At 64.0% G+C, this 21,668-nt stretch overlaps 1 protein-coding gene across 2 annotated transcripts; it reads left to right on the forward strand.

The window, feature by feature from the left end:
* Positions 1-3,318: 3,318 nt before the first annotated feature.
* On the forward strand, positions 3,319-20,623 carry LOXL3 (lysyl oxidase like 3). Of its 2 annotated transcripts, none has more exons than XM_019507912.1 (13): positions 3,319-3,671; positions 4,075-4,238; positions 5,224-5,435; positions 14,823-15,042; positions 15,211-15,391; positions 15,493-15,647; positions 17,210-17,383; positions 18,225-18,387; positions 18,502-18,745; positions 19,209-19,324; positions 19,445-19,581; positions 19,850-19,961; positions 20,084-20,623. In XM_019507912.1, the coding sequence occupies exons 1-13, from the start codon at positions 3,347-3,349 to the stop codon at positions 20,155-20,157; spliced, it is 2,277 nt and encodes a 758-aa protein (XP_019363457.1). In that variant the 5' UTR covers positions 3,319-3,346; the 3' UTR covers positions 20,158-20,623. The 2 variants fall into 2 exon arrangements, with proteins under 2 accessions (XP_019363457.1, XP_019363465.1); XM_019507920.1 differs by having other exon boundaries at positions 15,214-15,391.
* Positions 20,624-21,668: the final 1,045 nt, after the last annotated feature.

Raw genomic sequence — 21,668 nt, forward strand, 5'->3', positions numbered from 1 at the left:
GAGCGGTGGCCCTGCCCGCACTCCCGGTGGTTCCCAGCCCGGGCGCCCGAGCGTCCGTGCCATGCAAGGCGCTGGCTGCACGGGGGCACGACCCCGGCCTCTGCCAAGGGCGCGACGGCTGCACCCCAGGCTGCTCCCTGTTAGGGTCCCCGGGGCTTGTGCCCCTCGGACCTGCCCCGTGGGGGCAAGGGGGGTGTCACTGCTCCGGGTTCAGGGGCAGGAGAGACGCTGGCCCATGGCCGTGCCAGTGCAGCCCGGTGGGTCTGAGTCTGCCCGATCCCCTGCCGGGACAGGGCCCAGCCAGGGGACCTCATGGCCGTGACTGCAGCGGGAGGCAGGGGATGAGTCACCAGGCCGGGGTCGGGAGCTCCCAGCTTGGCCCCCAGAGAAGGGGCAGAGCTCAGCCACAGGCAGCCTGGGCGAGGACATTTCCCTCCCTCCCCAGGGCTGGCAGGGAAGGGCAGCGACGTGTGGGCACCGCTGGGCCCAGCCGCCCGGGGATGCCCCTGAGGGAGGAGGGCGGCTGCGGCATTCCCGGAGCCCCCCCAGCCCGGCGCTGAAAGGCCCTCTGATTCCCAGCTGGCAGCGCCGGCCGCCCCCGCGCCTGGCCCCGGGCCCGTGAGGAGGTGGCCGGCCCAGCGCGCAGCCGGCCATTCACGGGGCTGCCGGCGCATTCCTGAGGTTTCCTGGGCAGTCGCAGGAGCCGGCGGCTCTCCCCGCCACCCCGCCGCCTGTTTGCTCAGGGCCGGCCCGGCTCTGGGTCCCATCCGTGCCTGTGGGGCCGGCACGTCCCATGTGCGCTGGGGCGGGTTAAGCATCCTCTGTGGGGCAGGGGCCCGGGCTTGCCCCAGCCCTCGCACAGGGCAAGCCCCGGCCCTGGTTGCAGCAGGCTGCGTGGAGGACACAGCAGCACCCACCCTCCCACGGGGGATGCCTGCCCGCCCGGTGGGTGCTGGAGCAGGCTGCGTGCAACCACGCAGGCGTGGGACCCTCCGCTGCCGTGTGGCTCCTGCCCTCCCTGACGGCTCGTCTGGTGCCTGCCACGGCACCAACTAGTCCTGGGCCAGGGCTGTCCTGGAAACGCCTGCGCCCGCCTGCTTCCAGCCTGGCCCCAGGGACATTGCTGTTGCCTGCCAGCTGGTCTGCCTGGTCTCGGCTGGGGCGGTGCCACTGGTGCAGCGCGTCCTTGTCCTCAGACCCGCTGCTGGGGCCCGCAGTCCACTCGGCCAGTACCGTCTTCCTCAGGCGAGGCTGGGCAAAGGGCACGGGGTGCAGTCCAGTCCTGCCACCATCTCTGCCGCGCTGCCCATCCTGCCACACCACCCACGTTGGGGGCAGGAGGGCAGCTGAGAGGCAGCGGGGGCTTGTGGGAGACGCAGACTCCTTGCACCAGCCTGACCGGCCACCTCCTCAGCTGTGCTTGCTGCATCCAAGGTGAGGGAGGCTGGGCCCAGGGGAGCATCTGGTATCTGCGGGCTGGCCGAGACCGCGAGGTGAGAAGGAGCCGGCCTGAGGCCACGGGGCTTTGTTGCCACTAGGATCCCTTTTACAAAGACCCCCAGGGATTGACACGGCCCCTTGTCCGATTTGGTATCAAGTGAACTTTAATAGTAATCCCTAATCTTTATTACAAGTTTTCGCCCCATAATACGACCCAGCAAGAAGTTCTTTAGGTGTTACAACAGCGACCTTTGGTGGTACCAGCCTCAGATTATTTTTTACAGGCACACACACGCTCCTGTGCTGGGCGTGCGGGATGTTGGTGTCTGGATTCCTCGTTATTCAAACAAGAATCCCAAAGTTGCTCCTGTCTCCCCAGGGTGGCAACGCAAAACACAGCTGTTCCTTTGTTTGTCTACTACTTTTCTAACTTTCTCACCTCAGATTGTCCAATCCTCAAGTTTCTTACCTCGTCTTTTTAGATAAGGTACTCCAATCCTATTCCATTTTTGGTTTTCTTTCCTTCTAGGGAAACTACTGCACCTGGTTAGCCCACCACACCAACTGCAGCACTCGCTTTTCCCAGTGCCTTATAAGGCGCTCTGTACAATTTAATTGCTTAGTTCCAGGAAGGCCTAAACTAGGCTCAAGAGCCTTAGCATAATTCGTCTTGCCTGCTCCACGGCCCTTGGGCGGAGCTGAGCTGGCTGTCACCCTCCAGGGCTGCCCCTGCCCCTGCTCAGAGCTCGGGCCATGAGGGCAGCTCTGCGGCTGCCTGCCCAGCGCACGTCGTGCCTCCTCCTGCGGTCGCACTGGCAGGGCCATGTAGTCCCAGGCTGGCCCCTCGCCCTGGTTCTGCAGCGCTGGGGCCAGTGATAATCGCCCAGCCTGACATGCGTGCAGACAGACACGCATGCACATATGGCGTGAGCCTGCGAGCGCCTTGCCCAGCGCTCCCTGCAGCCATGCTGCGTGAGACCATGCGTTAGCAAGGGGCTGCGTGATCTCGGCTGTGAGAGTCCCCCTGCCCCAGTCAGCTGCCAGGCTGGTGCCTCCTGGCTGGACGTGCAGCGTGGAGCCAGGTCTGACATGGGCTGTCCCCAGGCCCTGGCCAGTTTTGGCCCGTGGCTGCTGGAGCCGTTTCCAGGCTGTTACATAAGCTCGGCAGATGGCTTTTCTCAGCCCATGAGGCAGGTTTTCCAGGGCTGCTGCCACTCCCAGTCGTAGCTTTCCAGGGCTGCGACCGCCAGCCTCCCCCCGGGAGCATCATGGGGCCAGCCGTGCTGCCGGGACCCTGCCACGTACAGAGACAGTGCCGCTGTCCGTGCCATGGCCCACCCTCTGCCCGTGCAGCCGGACTCTGCTGCCCTCCCACCCCACGGCGCAGGGCTGGTCTGTGGTGACCCCTGTGCCCTGGGATGCACCCTCGTCCTTGGGCTCCCTCCCTGAGCTGGACCTTGCATGGGGCTGTATGAAAGCTGGCACCCATGGGGCCGTCCGTGCCCAGCCCCAGCCCTGCACCGCTATCGCTCCCCTGGCCCTGCAGCGACGTCACTGCAGGGCTAGCTCAGAGCAGGTCTCCGCTGACCGGCCAGCAGCACCACGGTGCCGGCTTTCCGGTGCAGCCACTCGGGGGCTGGCCGCTGGCAGGAGTCAGAGGTGCACAGCCTGGGCTGTGCCAGTCCTGCATGGTGCCACGGCCCCGCACAGTGCTCGGCCAGGCCTGCGCCTTGCGCCTTGCTCTGTGTCCCATCTGTCCCTGCCGCGGGGCACGGCCAGGGCACCCTGGGGTGGGAGAGGGCTCTGAGCCCCCTCTGCTGTGCCCAGCCCCAGGTGAGGGTCCCCGGAGTCCCCCGGGTCCCAGCCCCACCTCAGCTGCCCCTCTCTTTCCAGGCCAGCAGCAGGCATGAGGAGCAGCATTGGTGTTGCCAGGGCCCGGCGGGAGCCGCTGACCCTGCTGTGCAGCCTGTGGCTTTGGGGGGTGGCGGCGCAGCCCAGCACGCCCCCCCCCACGGCGCCCAGCCCCAGCCCCGGCACCCGGCTGCGCTTCCGCCTGGCCGGCTACCCCCGCAAGCACAACGAGGGGCGCATCGAGGTCTTCTACAACCAGGAGTGGGGCACGGTCTGCGACGACGACTTCACGCTGGCCAACGCGCACGTGCTCTGCCGCCACCTCGGCTTCGCGGGCGCCACCGGCTGGGCCCACAGCGCCAAATACGGCAAAGGCGTCGGTGAGCCCCACGCGCGTCTTCCCCAGCACACTGATGGCACGGGGGCAGTGTACATGCGCGTGAGTGTGTGCGTGCCAGAATGTGCGTGTGTGCGTGTGCTTGTGTCTGTGTGTACATACATGTGTGTGTGCTTGGGGGGTGTCAGGCTGGGTGTTCATTGCTACAGGTTTGGGGAGGGGGAGAGGAAGGGGCTGCGTGAAGCCCCCCTCGAAGCACTGCTCTGCTGTGGGATTGGCGGGGCTTGGGGTGACATCTCGGGGCCGCTCCGCTATGCCCCCCCGCTCCTCCTTGCCCTGCTCTGGGGGCTCCCCAAGCTTGGTAGGGCAGGGGCTGTCCCGGTGAGCTGCCCCCCACCTGGCCCCTGTACCTGGGCCCTGACGGTGGTGCCTCCTCCCTCTGGCAGGGCGGATCTGGCTGGACAATGTGGTGTGCGGGGGCAGTGAGAAGAGCATCGTGGCCTGCAAGTCACGGGGCTGGGGGAACAGCGACTGCACCCACGAGGAGGATGCCGGCGTGGTCTGCAAGGACGAGCGCATCCCCGGCTTCGTGGACTCCAACGTCATCGAGGCGAGTGCCATGCTGCACCGCGTTGCGCCGCCGGGCAGCCCTGCCTCCATGTAGCCTCATCCTGCCTGGCGCTGGCTCCCCGCCTGGCCATGGTCCACCTTCCAGAGCTGGACACTGCCAGCTGCCATGCCGCCCCCCAGCCCTGCCCGGGGGCTGTGGGACTGGTCCCGATGCCCCAGAGAGCCAGTGGCCTGGGCACGGCCTGCCCCAGCGCGGACCCCAGGGCTGCAGTGTGTGCTCAGTTGGACGGTGGTGGGAGCGGACGGATGTGAGGACTCCCCGTGGCACAGGGATGGACAGCGCCATGCACCTCTGACCACTGCAGCGCTCAGCCACCTGCCGGCCTGGACCCACCTGGGGCCGAGGTCTGACCCCGGGAGAGTCCAGGACTGGGCCCTGCTCCCTGGAGGGGCTTCTCTCGCTGAGCCTGGAGCCTCCCCGAGCCCAGGCTGGGGTCCCCACTCCCACCCGACCTCGCTGCCTCTACTGTGACGCTGCCCCGGCCTCTCCGTGCTCTCCTGCTCTCTGGTTTCTTGCTCACTCGCTCTCTCACTCTTCCAGGCTCTCTGGCTCCTCTGACCCTGCGCTAACACCTGACTCTGTCTCCTATCTGGGGACCTCGTGCCTGCTCGGCCCCTGCCCCGGAGGCAGCAGGTGGTGCCCGTGGGGGCCCTGGTGCAGGCCTGGCCCTTGCAGATGCCCAGGGTACATGGGGCGGGGGACAGGCCCTGCCACGGGCTGAGCATGCAGGGCTGAGACGGGGGCTGGTGGGTGCTGGGCCACAGGCTTGTGCCGCTCTGGCTGGCGCTACTCCACTGTGCACGTGACGCTCAGCGCTGGATCCCAGCTCTCCTCGTCCCCGCTCCCGGGACCTGCGTTCGAATCGCTGCTCCAGGCCAGAGAGAGGCAGGACTTGAGCCTGGGCCGGTCGGTGCCACGGCAGGGTCCAGGTGCCCGTGGGGCTGACCGGGCTCTCCCCCCGCAGACGGAGCAGAACCAGGTGGAGGAGCTGCGGCTGCGGCCCGTGGTGGCCAGCGCCCGGCGGCGGCTGCCGGTGACGGAGGGCATCGTGGAGGTGCGCTACAAGGACAGCTGGGCCCAGATCTGCGACGAGGGCTGGGACAGCCGCAGCAGCCGCGTCGTCTGCGGCATGATGGGCTTCCCGGCCGAGAGGAAGGTCAACAGGAACTTCTACAAGTGAGTGGGTCCCAGGTGCCTGCGCGGGGGCCGGGGTCTGGAGAGGGACAGCGGGGCCAGGCAGGGGCGGGGGCATTGCTGGGGGGCTGCGGTGGGGGTCCCTTTGGGCGACGCTGCCTGCTGGCCCCTCGTTGGGGTGCCCGGTGCTGCCGTCAGGACCCAGTGGGTGCCCCCCCCTGCTCCCCCACGACCTGGTCCCTGTTTGTTCCCACAGACGGCTGAAGCGCGCAGCCAGGACGAGGGCCTGGAGCCCGGGGCTGGGCAGGAGGTAACGGGGCAGCGGCCGCATGGCCTCTGCACCCCGGGGCTGGCCCCGCTGGCTGAAGGGCTGCTCTGCCCCTTGGGCCGTGACCCGGCCCCCGCTGCCCATGCCACGTGTGGCTGTCTGGTCAGGGCTGTGCCCGGGGCTGGGCCAGATCCTGCTTCTGCTGCTCCTGCCATAAAAAGACGGCTCCTTCTCTCGGGCCACGGCTGTGCCTGCGCCTGCACCTGCGCCTGCCTGCCCAGCGCCCGCCGGCAGGGCCGGAGGGAGTCGCCCGGCCCAGGAGTCTGGGCCTGGGGAACCAGGTCCTTGGCCATTGTGGGGGCCCGGGAGCGGAGCCGTCTCTCCTGGACGGGCCGGGGCCAGCGGGCATGGGCCGTTTTCTGGAAGAAACGGCTATAGGTCTTCGGCTGCCTGCTGCAAACCCCATGCCTGAGTCTCGCGCGTACGGGAGCTTGTAGAGCCTGCTTGAGCGCTGGGCAGCTCCGCCGTCATCCCCGCTGCTGCCTGCCCCTTCCCCTCCCTGTGGACCGAGGGTGTCTGGGCACAGGCCGGTGAGGGCGCAGGAGGGACTGGGGCCCGTCGGACCCTCCTTGCTCTGCTCAGGGCTCAGGCTGCAGTGATCCCAGGCAGGCGATGCATCCCCCTTGAGGAGCAGGAAGCCCCGTGGCCCCATGGGCTGCACCGGGTAGTGCCTCATCTCCTCTCCGGGGCCGGGGCTGGGCTGGGTGCCGTGCTCCCTCCTGGTAGCTGCCCATCTCCCTGGTGTCAGGGGGGGCCAGGAGCAGCCCCCTGCAGCGCCAAGCACCAATAAGATACCCCGCCCACTTCTCTCTGTTGATGTCATCACGGCGCCGGTCGCCCCTCGCAGCAGCAGTGGCGGCCAGCTTGGATCTGCCCCCAGTCGGGGGCAGCAACATCTGGACCGTCTCTGGACTCCTGCACGGTGTCCACAGGACTTTCTGCACCGCCGGCTGCCATCCAGCGGCAGCCCACAGCTCCTGATGGTCCTACCATGTTTTGGAGGACATCAAATAGTCCCCTGGCCTCTGGGGAGGGCACCTCTGCCCCCATGCCTGGCGCTGCTGCGGGCTGGTGCTTGCGCAGCTCCGTCCTGGAGCCGGTGCAGCCTGCTGCCCCCAGTCCGCATTGCCGGCATGGCGCATGTCAGCTGCAGGGCTCTGGCACCAGGAGGTCGCATCTAGTCCAACTCCCTGCTCCAAGCAGGACCAGCCACAGCTACATCATCCCAGCCAGGGTTTTGTCTACCTGGGTCTTAAACCCCTCCAAGGATGGAGAGTCCACCACCTCTCTGGGTGACCTGCCCCAGTGCTTCACCACCCTCCTTGGGAGAGAGTTTTTCCTAATATCCAAATTCAACTTCCCTCTCTGCAATGTGAGCCCTTTGCTCCTTGTTCTGTCATCCTTGGATGTGTTTTAAGACCTGAGATGATGTAGTTGGGGCTGGTCCTGCTTTGAGCAGGGAGTTGGACCAGATGTGAGTTCATTGTCTAGGATTTATGATTTTAGGGCAGACCGGGGAGAAGAGGAGGGGAGTTGTGCTGCACGTGAAAGAGCCGTATGATGGCTCAGAGCTCCAGCATGAAACTGGAGACAGGCCTCTTGAAAGCCTCTGGGTTCAGGTCACAGGGGAGAGCAACAAAGGTGATGCTGTGCTGGGGGTCTGCTGGGAAAAAAAACCTGCAGCATCCTTATAGGCTCGGCAGTGCTACACTGGCTAGCGCTATGGAAGAAAGAGACTTGGGGGTCATCATTAACCACAAGATGAACACGAGCCTGCAATGTGATGCTGCGGCTAGTAAAGCGACGAAAACGCTGGCTTGCATCCATAGATGCTTCTCAAGCAAATCCCGAGACGTCATTCTCCCCTTGTACTCGGCCTTGGCGAGGCCGCAGCTGGAGTACTGCGTCCAGTTTTGGGGTCCACAATTCAAAAAGGATGTGGAGAAGCTTGAGAGAGTCCAGAGAAGAGCAACGCGCATGATCAGAGGTCAGGAAAACAGACCTCATGACGACAGGCTGAGAGCCATGGGGCTCTTTAGCCTGGAAAAGCGCAGGCTCAGGGGTGATCTGATGGCCACCTATAAGTTTATCAGGGGCGACCACCAGGATCTGGGGGAACGTCTGTTCACCAGAGCGCCCCCAGGGATGATGAGGTCGAATGGTCATAAACTACTGTGAGACCGTTTCAGGCTGGACATAAGGAAGAATTTCTTTACTGTCTGAGCCCCCAAGGTCTGGAACAGCCTGCCATCGGAGGTGATTCAAGCACCTACATTGAACACCTTCAAGAGCAAATTGGATACTTATCTTGCTGGGATCCTATGACCCCAGCTGACTTCCTGCCCTTTGGGCGGGGGGCTGGACTCAATGATCTTCCGAGGTCCCTTCCAGCCCGAATGTCTATGAAATCTGTGAAATAGATGGCCAGCCCAGGAGGATGAGGTGAATGAGGCTTTATTCAAGCAGTTGCAGAAGTTTCCCGATCAGAAGCCCTGGTTCTCATGGGGGACCAGTCACCCTGATATCTGCAGCAAGGGCAACACAGCAGTGCGCACGCAATCCAGGATGTGTTGGGAGAGCGGTGGGGACAGCTTCCCGGTCCAAGTACTGGAGCGGCCAACTAGGAGCCGTGCTCTTCTTGACCTGCTGCTCATAAACAGGGCAGAGTTGGTGGGGAATGCAGTCGCAGACGGCAACTTGGGCAGCACTGACCACAAGATGATTGTGTTCAGGATCCTGAGGACAGGAAGGATGGCGAGCAGCAGAGTAAGGACAACCAACTTCAGAAAAGCAGCCTTTGACTTGCTCAGGGAACTCATGGGCAGGATCCCCTGGGAGGCCAGTCTGAAGGGGAGAGGAGTCCAGGAGCTGGCTGTATTTTAAAGAAACCTTACTGAGGGCACAGGTACAACCCATCCCGATGTGCAGGAAGACTAGCAAATGTGGTAAATGACCAGCTTGGATTAGCAGAGAACTCTTTGGTGAGCTTAAACACAAAAAGAAAGCTTACAAGAAGTGGAAATTTGGACAAACAACTAGGGAGGAGTGTAAAAACATGGCTTGGGCATGCAGGGATGAAACCAAGAAGGCCAAAGCGCAATTGGAGTTGCAGCTAGCAAGAGATGTGAAGGGTTTCTACAGCAGCACACTTACACAATGGGGAACTCCCTACTCGAGAGCACGGAGGCAGAAAGAGATCTTGGAGTCATTATAGACTCCAAGATGAACATGGGCCGACAATGCGAGGTCACGGTTGGCAGGGCGAACCGGACCTTGTCATGCATCCACAGGTGCATCTCGAGTAGAGCCAGGGAGATGATCCTCCCCCTCTATGCGACGCTGGTCAGGCCACAGCTGGAGTATTGTGTCCAGTTCTGTGCGCCCCATTTCAAGAGGGATGTGGACAACATGGAGAGGGTCCAGAGGAGGGCCACCCGCATGATCCGGGGACAACAGGGCAGACCCTACAGTGAGAGACTGCGGGACCTGAACCTATTCAGCCTCCACAAGAGAAGGCTGAGGGGGGACCTGGTGACCGTCTATAAACTCACTAGGGGGGACCAGAAGGGTTTGGGGGAGACGCTGTTTCCCCTAGCGCCCGCTGGCATAACAAGGAGTAATGGGCACAAGTTGATGGAGAGGAGGTATAGATTGGACATCCGCAAAAACTACTTCACAGTTAGGGCGGCTAGGAGCTGGAACCAACTTCCAAGGGAAGTGGTGCTGGCCCCTACCCTGGGGGTCTTTAAGAAGAGGCTGGATGCCTACCTGGCTGGACTCGTTTGAGTCCCATTTCTCTTTTTGGGGTTTTTTGTTGTTCTCCCGCCCTGGCGGGGGGTCGGGCTAGAAGATCTACTAGGTCCCTTCCGACCCTTAATCTATGAATCTATGAATCTATGAAAGTATTTCAGTAGTAAGAGGAAGGTCAGGGAAAGTGCGGGTCACGGGGGAGGCAACCGTGTGACAGAGGATGCAGAAAAGGCTGAAGTGCTCAATGCCTTTTTTGCCTTGGTCTTCACGGGCAAGGGCAGCTCCCAGACGTCTGCACCAGGCAGCACAGTTTGGGGAGGAGGGGAGCAGCCCTCGGTGGTGAAAGAACAGGTTAGGGACTAGTTAGAAAAGCTGGATGTGTACAAGTCAGCGGGGCTGGATGGGATGCAGCCAAGGGTGCTGAGGGAGTTGGCTGATGGGATTGCAGGGCTTCTGGCCATGATCTTTGAAAAGTCATGGCTATTGGGGGAGGTCCTGGATGATTGGAAAAGGGCAGAAATAGTGCCCGTGTTGAAGAAAGGGAAGAAGGAAAATCCAGGGAAGGACAGACCAGTCAGCCTCACTTTAGTCCCCAGAAAAATCATGGAGCAGATCCTCCAGGAATCCATTTCTAAGCACTTGGAGAAGAAGAAGATGACTAGAAACAGTCAGCATGGATTCACCAGGGGCAAGTCATACCTGACCAACCTGATTGCCTTCTGTGATGAGGTGACTGGCTCTCTGGATGTGGGGAAAGCAGTGGACATAATAAACCTTGACTTTAGCAAGGCTTTTGATGCCTTCTCCCACAGCCTTCTTGCAAGCCAGCTGAGGAATTCTGGGTTGGATGAACAGACTGTAAGTTGGATAGAAAGTTGGCTGAATTGTCAGGCCCAACGGGTAGTAATCAGTGTCTCAACATCTACTTGGCAGCCAGTGTCAAGTGGAGTGCCCCAGGGGTTGGTCCTGGGCCGGTTTTGTTCAATATCTTCATCAATGACCTGGAAGACGGGATGCAGTGCACCCTCAGCAGTTTGCAGATGACCCCACGCTGGGGGCAGTAGTACACACGTTGGAGGGTTGGACTAGGATTCAGAGAGACCTCGCCACGTTAGAGGACTGGGCCAACAGGAATCTCATGAGCTTCAACGAGGACAAGTGCAGAGTCCTGCACCGAGGAGGGAGCGATCCCCTACACCGGTGCAGGCTGGGGGCAACGGGCTGGGCAGCAGCTCTGCAGAAAAGGACCTGGGGGGACAGGGGACAAGAAGCTGGACAGGAGCCAGCAGTGTGCCCTTGGTGCCAAGAAGGCCACCAGCATCCTGGGCTGCATTGGGAGGAGCGTCGCCAGCGGATGGAGGGCAGCGATTCTTCCCTCTATTTGGCACAAGGGAGGCCACATCTGGAGTCCTGTGTCCAGCTGTGGCCCCCAGTGCAGAAAGGGTGTGGACACATTGGAGAATTTCCAGCTAAAATGGTTGTGGGCTGGGGCAGGGACTGGTGAGGAGAGGCTGAGGGAAGTGGGCTGATTGAGTCTGCAGAAGAGAAGACCGAGGGGGATTGAATAGCATCCTTCAGCTCCCTGCAGGGGGGCTGCAGAGAGGATGGAGCTGGACTGGTCTCAGTGGGGGCAGATGACAGGACAAGGAGCAATGGGCTCAAGCTGCAGCAAGGGAAGTTGAGGTTGGATATGAGGAAAAACTCTCATGAGGAGAGTAGTAAAACACTGGAAGAGGCTTCCCAGAGAGGTGGTGCAGTCTCCATCCTTGGAGGTGTTTAAGACCCGGGTAGACAAAGCCTTGGCTGGGATGACATGGTTGGGGCTGGTCCTGCTTGGAGCAGAGCATTGCACTAGATGTGACCTCCTGCGGTCCCTTCCCACCCTTGTTGTCTGTGATCCTGACTCCACCACCTCTCTGAGGAGCCTGTCCCAGGGCTTCACCATCATCCTAGTAAGAAAGTTTTTCCTAATATCCAACCTCAACTTTCCTTGCTGCAGCTTGAGCCCATTGCTCCTTGTCCTGCCATCTGCCCCCACTGAGACCAATTCAGCTCCATCCTGTTTGCAGCCCCCCTGCAGGGAGGTGGAGGCTGCTATTCAATCCCCCTCGGTCGTCTCTTCTGCAGACTAAACCAGCCCAGTCCCCTCCGTCTCTTCACAAGTCATGAGCCCAAGGCCCAAACCATTTTCGTTGCCCTCCGCTGGACTCTCTTTAGCTTGTCCACATGCTGTCCTTCCTCAGCAGTTTGTACCCATCCGTGACCGTGCTCCAGTCACGCGCGCTCCCACCAGGTCTCTGTCATTGCGATCGTGTCATGGCTCCGTGGCTGTACACGGACTCCCACCTCCTCCTGCTTGTTTCCCAGGCTCTGTGCGTTCATGCGCAGACACCCGAGGTGGCAAGCTGAACACCCGAGGTAACTTATCTGCGCTGGTCCCATCGTCTCCAGTCTGACCCTTCATTTCCCACATGACCTACCACGGAGCTGCTGTTCGAGGTGCCCGTGCCCATGTTCCCCCACTGCCCCACTGCCAGTACCCAGGAGCCAGGTTTGCCCTGGGATAACCCCATTTTGATATCTAGATTTCAAATGCTGGAGGCTGCCAGAGAGAGAGGAGCGGAGGAGGCCACCGGGACCTCTCTGCCTCGGGCAGGCAGCACCACAGTGAAGGAAGACTGACATCCAGGGGAGCATCGTGCCAGAGAAACCAGCCGCGTAGTCTGGAGACAGAAAATAAAACAACAGATGAAACTGCCCCCCCCCTCTGGCTACAGCACTGCTGGAGACGTGGGTTCACCCCACGGCGTGGGAAAGTCCAAAGAAAACGTCTGCCCAGCAGACAGCCCCTCACTACCGTAGAGTCTCCCCCGTGCCCTCAACAGCAGAGAACCCCCCCGGTTCATGGCCACCGTGGCCTGACGTCTCCTTATTGATCCCCTGGCGTCACAGGCGCCCGTCCCCACGCCCGCCCTTCCTGCCAGCTGTCCAGGAGCAGCCACGGCCACTGTGCTTGTGAACACGTGGCCAGCAACGCGTTGCCAGGCCGCCAGCGCCCTGCTCATTAGCTTGATGTCCCGCAGGGCTGTTGGCACAGACGTGGTCATTAGCAGGGCTCTGGCCAGCACCTCCATTGTACTGCGCCACGACACTGCAGCAATAACGACAACCGGGGCAGGACATGATGGGTCTCCGGTGGCCCTGCCCGCCCGGCCGGCCCCTGACTGTAAACCATAGCGTCACGGAGAAGCGGGGCTGGAAGGGACCTCCGTGGAGCTCATCTAGTCCAACCCCTGCCCGAGGCAGGATCAGCCCTGTCCAAACCAGCCCAGACAAACCCATCAGCTAATCTCTTTGTAAAGTTACCGCCAGCACTGACGCTGCGCCCAGATCATCCCCAACCTCCAGTGATGGAGAGCCCACCCTTTCCCTGGTGTCTCCCACGGCTTCCCTGCGTTGACAGTGAAGAAGTGTTTCCTCATCTCCAACCTAAACTGACTTTGCTGCAACGTCCAGCTATTGCTCCACATCTGCCTCTTTGCGGGAGGAGAGACCGGGCGCTTTCCCTCGTCTCTCTGGCAGCCCTTCAGGGACTTGCAGGCTGCTGCCATGTCCCCTCTTCAGCACCTTCTCCACCGGCTGAACCTGCCCAGCTCCAGCCCCTGCTCCAGGACCTGCTTTCCAAGCTCTTGAGCATCTGGACCCTCTCCCCCTTCTCCACGGCCTGTTTGCAACGTGGCACTCGGAAGGGCGCGCAGTACTGCAGATGTGGAGTACGGGGGCATGATCACCGCCCGTGTCTTGCACCCAGCGCCTCTACTGATGCTGCCCAAATCTGCATGGTCCTTGCATGCGGCTGCATCAGCCTGCAGGCTCATGTTAAGTCTGCGGTCTGCCAAGACTCGCAGACCCTCCTCCATCATCTGGGTGGCTGGGATCCACCACGTGTCCACAGGTCTGCAGGAAGGGCCTGTGGTGGCCTGGTGCGGTCCCTTCAACGCGCCGCGTGGTGCCTCGTCCCATTGCCGCGTACACCGTGGCTCTCGCAGTTCCCATTTCCGCCCCGCACCCTGCTCCTGCCCGGGATCGTTGCTGTTATGGGAAACGATCTGTGATGTCGCCCGTGTCCCTGCCAGAGCCACCTGCATCCCCTGTGGGGGTCGCAGGCTTCTGCTCTCGGGCTCCTGCCCCCTGGACCCTGCCCAGGGCTGTGGGGCAGGACCTCTGTTACTGCCCTTTGCAAAGTCCAACTGGGGCTGACCATGGGCGACTTGCTGCCTGTGGCCTGCGAGATGTGGCGCTGTCAGGCCGTTGGCTGCCCCAGGGACTCTCTGCTCCTCCCCGGCCCCCTGGAAGGCAGCGGGGGGCCTGCCCCATGCGTGGCCCCAGGCCCTGTCCCTGCACTGGGTGCCCCCTGCATCCCTGGGAGCATGCGCCTGTGACATGAGGCAGGAAATGACGTCGCCGCGGCTGACGGGCAGTTTCCTGATGTATCACGCAGCGGCAAATGACATCACAGCAGTTATTGACTGCTGACGTCACGTGGCAGGAAGAGGCAGGTGATGTCATTGCGGAGGGTGACCAAGTTGCTGTCACCTGACACGAGGTGGGAAGCGCTCCCATTGGCTTGGGTCTCCAGCCTCGCGCCGCGGGGGGCTCGGTGGCGGGGTGCGCGGCACTGAGCCGCTGACGTAGTTTTCTGTCTTGCAGGCGGGTCACCAGGCCTTGCCGCAAGCACAAGTGCAGGGAGGACTGGGGGGCCACCAAGAGGTAATTGGGGCAGCAGGTGCAGGGAGCCCTGTGGCCACGTGCCAGCCTTGACATGTCACCATCCACGTGGGCTGAGACAGATGACTCCTCTGGGCCACGGTACCGGCGTTAGGGCAGTGGAGAACGAGGGCTGCTGGGCTGGGCAGAGGCGCAGCCCCCGGGGGCCAGGGTCCGGGTGACGCTGCCCCCATGGAGCTGGGGTCCGGCTTCCCCTGCCCCTGCAACGCCAGGGTCTGGCTGACACTGTCCCTGCTGTGCCAGTGCCAAGGTCCGGCTGGCACCGACTCCATGGTGCTGAGGTCTGACTGACACTACCCCTCCAGCGCTGGGGGCCAGCTGATGCTGCCCCTGCAATGCCAGGGTTCGGTTCATGCTGCCCCCCATGGTGTTGGGGTCCAGCTGATGCTGCCCTGGCAGTGTGATGCTGTCCCTGCAGTGCTGGGGTCCGGGTGACATTGCCCCTACACCGCAATGTCATTGCCCCTACAGTCCAGACGATGCCGTCCCTGCCGCGCTGGAGTCCGGCTGACGCTCCCTGCGGTGCCGGGGTGCGCCTGACTCTGCCCGCCGCTCTCCCGCAGGCTGTACGCGGAGCGCCAGCAGCTGAACTTCCGGCTGCACTCGGTGGCCTGCGCTGGCACCGAGGTGCACATCTCCATGTGTCCCTTCGAGTTCTACCGCGGAAACGCCACCACCGCCTGCAAGGGGGGGATGCCGGCCGTCGTGAGCTGCGTGCCCGGGCCCCTCTTCGCCGCCAGCAGCCCCCGGGGCAAGAAGCGGCCGCAGCGGCAGCCAGGGCAGGTGAGTGCTCTCCCAGGGCGGCTGAGGCACAGCGGAGCCGGGGGCACAGTCACAGCCGCCCAGCCCTGGCTTCAGGCAGGATCCGGCCTGTCCAAACACGGGGTCTGACCTGGTCCTGGCACCACCCCAGCCCCAGGCCTGGCTCCGACGTGTCCCTGTGCTCCCCAGCAGCGGCTGCGGCTGAAGGGCGGCGCCAAGGTGGGCGAGGGCCGCGTGGAGGTGCTGCGGCACGGTGAGTGGGGCACCGTCTGCGATGACCGCTGGAGCCTGCTGTCGGCCAGCGTCGTGTGCCGCGAGCTCGGCTTCGGCAGTGCCAAGGAGGCCCTGACCGGTGCCCGCATGGGCCAAGGTGAGCGGGGTCCGGGGCGGCCAGGGCTGGGCAGGGCCACAGCCCGGATGCGGGTCCAGAGCAGTCCTTTGCCCCCACGCTGAGCCGGGCCCTGGTGGCAGGCATGGGCCCGATCCACCTGAATGAGGTGCGGTGCACGGGCACGGAGGCGTCGCTGTGGAGCTGCCCCTACAAGAACATCACAGAGGAGGGCTGCAAGCACTCGGAGGACGCCGGCGTCCGCTGCAACATCCCCTACATGGGCTACGAGACCACGGTCAGCACTGGGCCCGCTGGGGTGCCGCTGGCTGGGCCGCACTGCCCCTGCCGCAGCCCCCTGCCCCCAGGACGTGCCCCTCCCTGCCCCCTTCCTGGGCTGCCGTGTCCAGCAATGGCACCGCAGGGACGTGGCCCGGGACCACGCAGGGCTTGGTGGGTGCTGCCGCTGGCTCTCGAGGGCCCCAGGGAAGGGAGAGAGGGTCTGGGGGCAGGGGAGGGCACCGCGGCTGCCCCCCTTGTTCCGTCTCCCCTGGTCCCGGGGGGACGCTGCCGCAGCTGGCGACTCCATGGGCTGGCCCGTCTCCCGGTGGCAGCTCCGGGCCGTGTGCTGGACGTGAGGTGCTGCATGGGTGGCTTCTCCAGGCCGTGGCTGCATGGAGACTCCCAGCACCTCCCAGCGTGCCTGGGCTGGGGCTGACCTGGACAGGGGGCTCAGCTCCGCGGATACAGCCCCGGGGTCATTTCAGGGTGAACCCGAATGCTTTGACCCCCTTGGAGCAAAACATTTGGTCCCCGGCTTGGGGCATTCACCCCTGGCCCTGTGCAGCTCTGAAATGACCCAGCCTTTGGCAACCCCTACTCCTGCACCCCTCAAAAGACTCCTTTGGCTTTCCTGAAACGGCTGGGCCGGATCCAGCTGGATTCTCCCAAGGTTTCACTGCCCCCAAATGTGCTTTGGGCTTTTGCATCTGCCCAGCTCAGCAGCCCTGCCGCTACCACCAGCCCCAGCTGCCCCCACCCAGTGGGGCAGCCCCACTGACCATGGGGCAGGAACCAGAGCCCAAAACCAACTCCTTCCCAAGCAACAGGCACAGATTTTGGGCTGCCGAGTGTAGAGACAGGCAGCCCACGCTAGAGCCAGATGGCCGCAAGGGGCTGCGGGGAGGGGAGGATTGGGCCCAAATGCCTCTATAGCCAGGGAGCGCAGCATGGAGCTGAGGGGGCATATCCAGTCTAAGCCCCATGGCACTGTTCTGAGCCTGAGCGCAGGGCCAAAACCCTCCAGCCAGTACCCAGCAGGGTCGGTGCCAGCAGGAGCATTGGCCCAGCCCAGCCCCATCCCCAGCCTGGGCTGCAGCAGCACCAGCGCCTCTGGGGGAGGCTTAAACCCCCTAATACGTGGAGCAGAGCTGTAAGGACTGAGTATCACCGCAGCCTGAAATGCTCCAGCCCCGGGTCCTGCGCCCACAGGGGAGGAGCCCTGAGCTGGGCACATGCAGCCCCAGATGGTGCAGTGCGCCTGCCTTGCTGCCTCACAAGCGAGGGTCTGCGCTGATGTCAGCCCATCTCCAGTGCCCCAATGCAGCTGGGGGAGCATCAGCCTCTGCCAGGATGGTGGTGGCCATGGGGGTGCAGGGCGGTGCCAGCGCTGCAGCAGGCCTGGAGATGGAGCGCAGCATCGGCATCAGCAGTGTGCTGGGCAGGGGGAGCAGGATGTGGCCCAGGCGTCATGAGACACTCTGGGCACAGGCTCAGTCACTCTGGCTGCCTCATGGGCGTCTCTGCCCAGCCCTGCCCGCCTGCTAGCCACGCTGATGCCCCCGCGCCATTTGCCCACAGATTCGCCTGAGCGGGGGCCGGAGCCGCTTCGAGGGGCGGGTCGAGGTGGTGGTGGGGGCAGACGGCGAGGGGCACCCGCACTGGGGCCTCATCTGCGGCGAAGGCTGGGGCACGCTGGAGGCCGCCGTGGCCTGTCGCCAGCTGGGCCTGGGATTCGCTAACCATGGCTTGCAAGTAGGTGCTGGTGCGGCAGCGCCATGCCACAGCTAACCACGCGCCTGGGAGCCAAGGGCTGCAGGGCGGGGGTTGGGGGCTGCCGGCTCACCTGCCCCAGGGCGTCTTCGCAGATCCGTATTGTGGGCGGCCGGACGGCCACTGAGGGCCGCGTGGAGGTGCGGCACGGCGGGCGCTGGGGCACGGTGTGCAGCGAGGGCTGGACCACCAAGGAGGCCATGGTGGCCTGCCGCCAACTCGGCCTCGGCTACTCCCTGCACGCCGTCACGGTAAGCGTCAGCGGCCCTGGCGGCAGTGGGGGCTGCACAGCCAGGCCAGACACCCCTGCAGCCCCCTCCTGCACCGGGGGCTGCCGCCGTGGTAGGTGCCGCTGGGGGCTGGGCTGGACCAGAGGGTCCAGGCCTGAGCTCTGTCAGAGGGCAGGTGATGCGGTGCTAGAGGCGCAGGCCTCACTCAGGATGTTTGCGAGGAGCGTGGCATCATTGCCAGCTCAGCGGCAGGCGCCACGGAGTCTGGGCCACGGTGGCGTGGTCTCCCTTGTGGTCACCGTGACAGTGGGGCAGGGCAGGAGCTTGGGGCTCACCCATGCCCTGGCCGGCCTGGGCGTGGGCACGAGGAGCCAGCGGGGTCCTGGCTGTGGCTGGTACCAGCAGGAGAGAACCCCGGGGCTGGTTCTGGGGCCACGGGAGGAGGACGTGTGTCTCACCACACACATGTAGCTCGCACCAGGAGGGTGCACATAGGGCCTGGTGCTGCCATGGCCATGTCCTGTCCAGGGCCGAGAGCCATGGCTGTGGCCATGGCCCAGTCTGGCTCCGCTCTGAGCCACATGTGCCCCCAGGAAACATGGTACTGGGACGCCAGCAACGTGACTGAGATGGTGCTGAGCGGTGTCAAGTGCGCTGGCCATGAGATGTCACTGAGCCACTGCCGGCATCACAGCGGCCACGTCAACTGCAAGAACACGGGCACCCGCTTCGCCGCTGGCGTCATCTGCTCCGAGAGTGAGTGTGGGACAGTGGCATTGGGTGGGGGGGTCCTGAAGCAGCGGGGGCTGGGGGGAGAGCGCAGTGGGCTGGGGGCTGCACCCCACACGCTGACCCTCCCCTGCCTTGCAGCGGCCTCGGACCTGCTGCTGCATGCGGCACTGGTGCAGGAGACGGCCTACATCGAGGACCGGCCACTGCACATGCTGTACTGCGCGGCCGAGGAGAACTGCCTGGCCAGCTCTGCCCGCCACGCCAACTGGCCCTACGGGCACCGGCGCCTGCTGCGCTTCTCCTCCCAGATCCACAACTACGGCCGCGCCGACTTCCGCCCCAAGGCTGGGCGCCACTCCTGGGTCTGGCACGAGTGCCACGGGTAATGCTGGGGGCTGGGACACACGGGCTGCCCCACGGGCAGTGCTGGGCCAAGCAGTGGTGTAGCAAGTGCTGGGACCCAGGGGGCTGTGCTGGGGCCAGGGCAGAAGGGGCATTGAGCCAAGCAGGGTGGTGGGGCTGGGCCCAGGGAGCAAGGGGCATGACTGTGGGGGTCTTGGGCCACGGCCCTGGTGCACTAAGCCTGGTGCAGCTTTGGCCCCAGCCCACAGGTCCATGGGAGGTGCCAAAGGGGTACCGGGGTACGGGGGGGGGGGGGTGATAATCTCACCACAGGCCCTGGAGAGTGGCACATGTACTCTGGGGTCCAGCCAGGCTCTGGGAACCATGTCTGGGGGCAGGGCTGTGGCCAGCACGGCTCTGGGATGCGTCCACACGCATGGGGCTGCAGCGCACCATCCTGGAGCCCCACCCCCCCACCCCAACCTGGCCCTGCGGTCCCCCAGGCACTACCACAGCATGGACATCTTCACACACTATGACATCCTCACGCCCAACGGCACCAAGGTGGCCGAGGGCCACAAGGCCAGCTTCTGCCTGGAGGACACCGAGTGCGAGGAAGGTGGGTGCCACCGGGTGTGAGCAGCCATGGCCCCTGCCCCACACTCCCTGCACACTGGGCCTGGTCTTGGGGGGCAGCCAGGGCAGGGGGAGGGCCGCGACTCACCCCCACTTCCTGCAGACGTGGCCAAGAGGTACGAGTGCGCAAACTTTGGGGAGCAGGGCATCACAGTGGGCTGCTGGGACCTGTACCGCCACGACATCGACTGCCAGTGGATCGACATCACCGACGTCAAGCCCGGCAACTACATCCTGCAGGTACAGTGCAGTGCCTGCCCTACAGCCCTTGCTGCTCCCCTCCCCCGGAGGGGGCAAACCCAGAGGAGTCATGGGGACCCTAGAAATCCCGGAGCCGTGGGGCTGGCAGGGGGCTGTGGGGTCACTTCTACTCCAAGCCCTGCTAGAGGCGGGATCAGCTCCATCCAAACCCACCCAGACATGGGTTTGGGGAGGCCTGTGACAGCTGCAGGTGATGGGCTAGGCCATGCATGCAGCACCATGAGGCGACCTGGCCCCCTCCCTGCAGGTGGTGATTAACCCCAACTTCGAGGTGGCCGAGAGTGACTTTACCAACAATGCCATGAAGTGCAACTGCAAATACGACGGACACCGCATCTGGGTGCACAACTGCCACATCGGTAACACGGGAGGGGTGCGGATACCTGGGCTGGGAGCCTCTGACATGGGGGCTGCGGGCAGGGCAGGCTGGGGGCAGAGGTTTGCATCCCCCCTGGAGCTGGATCCCACTCATGCTGCCCAGGCGATGCCTTCAGTGAGGAGGCCAACCGGCGCTTCGAGCAGTACCCGGGACAGCTGAACAACCAGGTCATGTAGCGCCCACGGCTTGGCCCTGCCAGCAGAGACGACCCTGCCAGCACCAGCCGGCAGCCTGGGGCTGGACTGTGAGTGAACCACTGCCCCTCACTGCCCCCCCGCCTGGCCACAGGGCTAGGGCTGGCACTGGGGCTCCATCAGCAGTGGGCAAAGGGGACGTGCCGGGACACCTGGCCACACAGAGCCGTGGGCCCAGCACTGGCAGCAGGCAAGGCCGGTGAGCCTCGGCAACACGGGCTGGGGCACAGCTAAAGCCATCACCCGCCTCGTCCCCCCAGTGGACTCCTGGCAGGTGCCCCACGCGCCCTGGAGCAGGGCTGGCACCTCCATGCACTCTGCAGGGACCACAGCTCAGGGACACGGTCTTCCCGGGCCCTGTGGCCCCTGGACCAGGCCCTGCTGCCCCACACGCCCCCAGCTCCTCAATGTAATTATATTTTCCCTATAAAATTGACTGTTTCCCATGCGTGGGCAGCTCATTCCTGTTCTGGCTGCTGTATGCCCCACTAGCCATGTGCGCCCCACCCCTGGCACTGCTAGGCCTGGCTCAGATGATGCGCCCGAGCCCTGCACTGTGTCCTGGTGCAGGGGGCAGCTGGAGCCTGAGGCCTTCTACCAGGCAGGCACCGAGGCTCCCAGGGCCAGCAGGAGCAGCCCGTCCAGCTTGGGCCCACACCGCACGGGCGAGGAGGCTGCATCAGGGAGGGACAAACCAAGCCCACTTCCTGCAGCTGGGAGGGTCAGACACAGCCCTGCCAGGGCAGCTGTGCAAAGGAACGCGCCGGCGCCTCTGCTATTTCCCCTCGCAGCCGCAGACCCCCCCGGCCCCCCGAGCACATTCCAGGGCGGGGGCCAGGTCGGTGCTGAAAGGACAGGCCTGTTCCCTGGGCTGCTTTCCCAGGGCGGGGGGAGCCCTGAGTCACAGCAGCCTGCAAACACCACACTGGCCCCAGCCCCAGTGCACACAGCAGCCCTTGGTGCCGGCAGCACCGGGCACACCCAAGCCGCTCAGTGCACCCAAGTCCCTGCCCCGGCTGCGGGCAACAGAGCCAGGCCAGAGCTGGACCTGGGAGCAAGCAGCTTCTCTGGCCCAGCAGCCCCGCAGGGGCCCCACGCACCAGCTGCAGCCGAGGGAAGGGGGGCCGGGGCAGGGCAGCGTGCATGGGAGAGTGACCCGCGGCGGCAGGGGGGACAGAGCAGGGCGGGGACCAGGCGCTGCAGCTGATCGTTCCCATGCTAGAGGCAAGAGCAGCTCAAAACTCATTGCCCAAGGGAGGCCTGTCCTCTCCCCAGCCCACCCATGGGGCAAAGCCTGCCCTGAAGTGCAGCGAGTGGAAGTGATTCGAGGCAGCTGGTTCCTGCCAAGGCTGGGGCTGGAGCCAGAGGTCTCTGTTCAGGGCCCTGAATGCCTCCATCGGGGCCTGGCGCCAAGTACTTGTGGGGAGGGGGGTATAAATGACTGGGTGGCTTAAAATAGAGAAATAGATGAACAAGTTTGAATGAGAGGGCAT

The sequence above is a fragment of the Gavialis gangeticus genome, unplaced genomic scaffold (assembly GCF_001723915.1).
Source record: "Gavialis gangeticus isolate Ggan-Ray unplaced genomic scaffold, GavGan_comp1, whole genome shotgun sequence".
NCBI classification, from domain to species: Eukaryota; Metazoa; Chordata; order Crocodylia; family Gavialidae; genus Gavialis; species Gavialis gangeticus.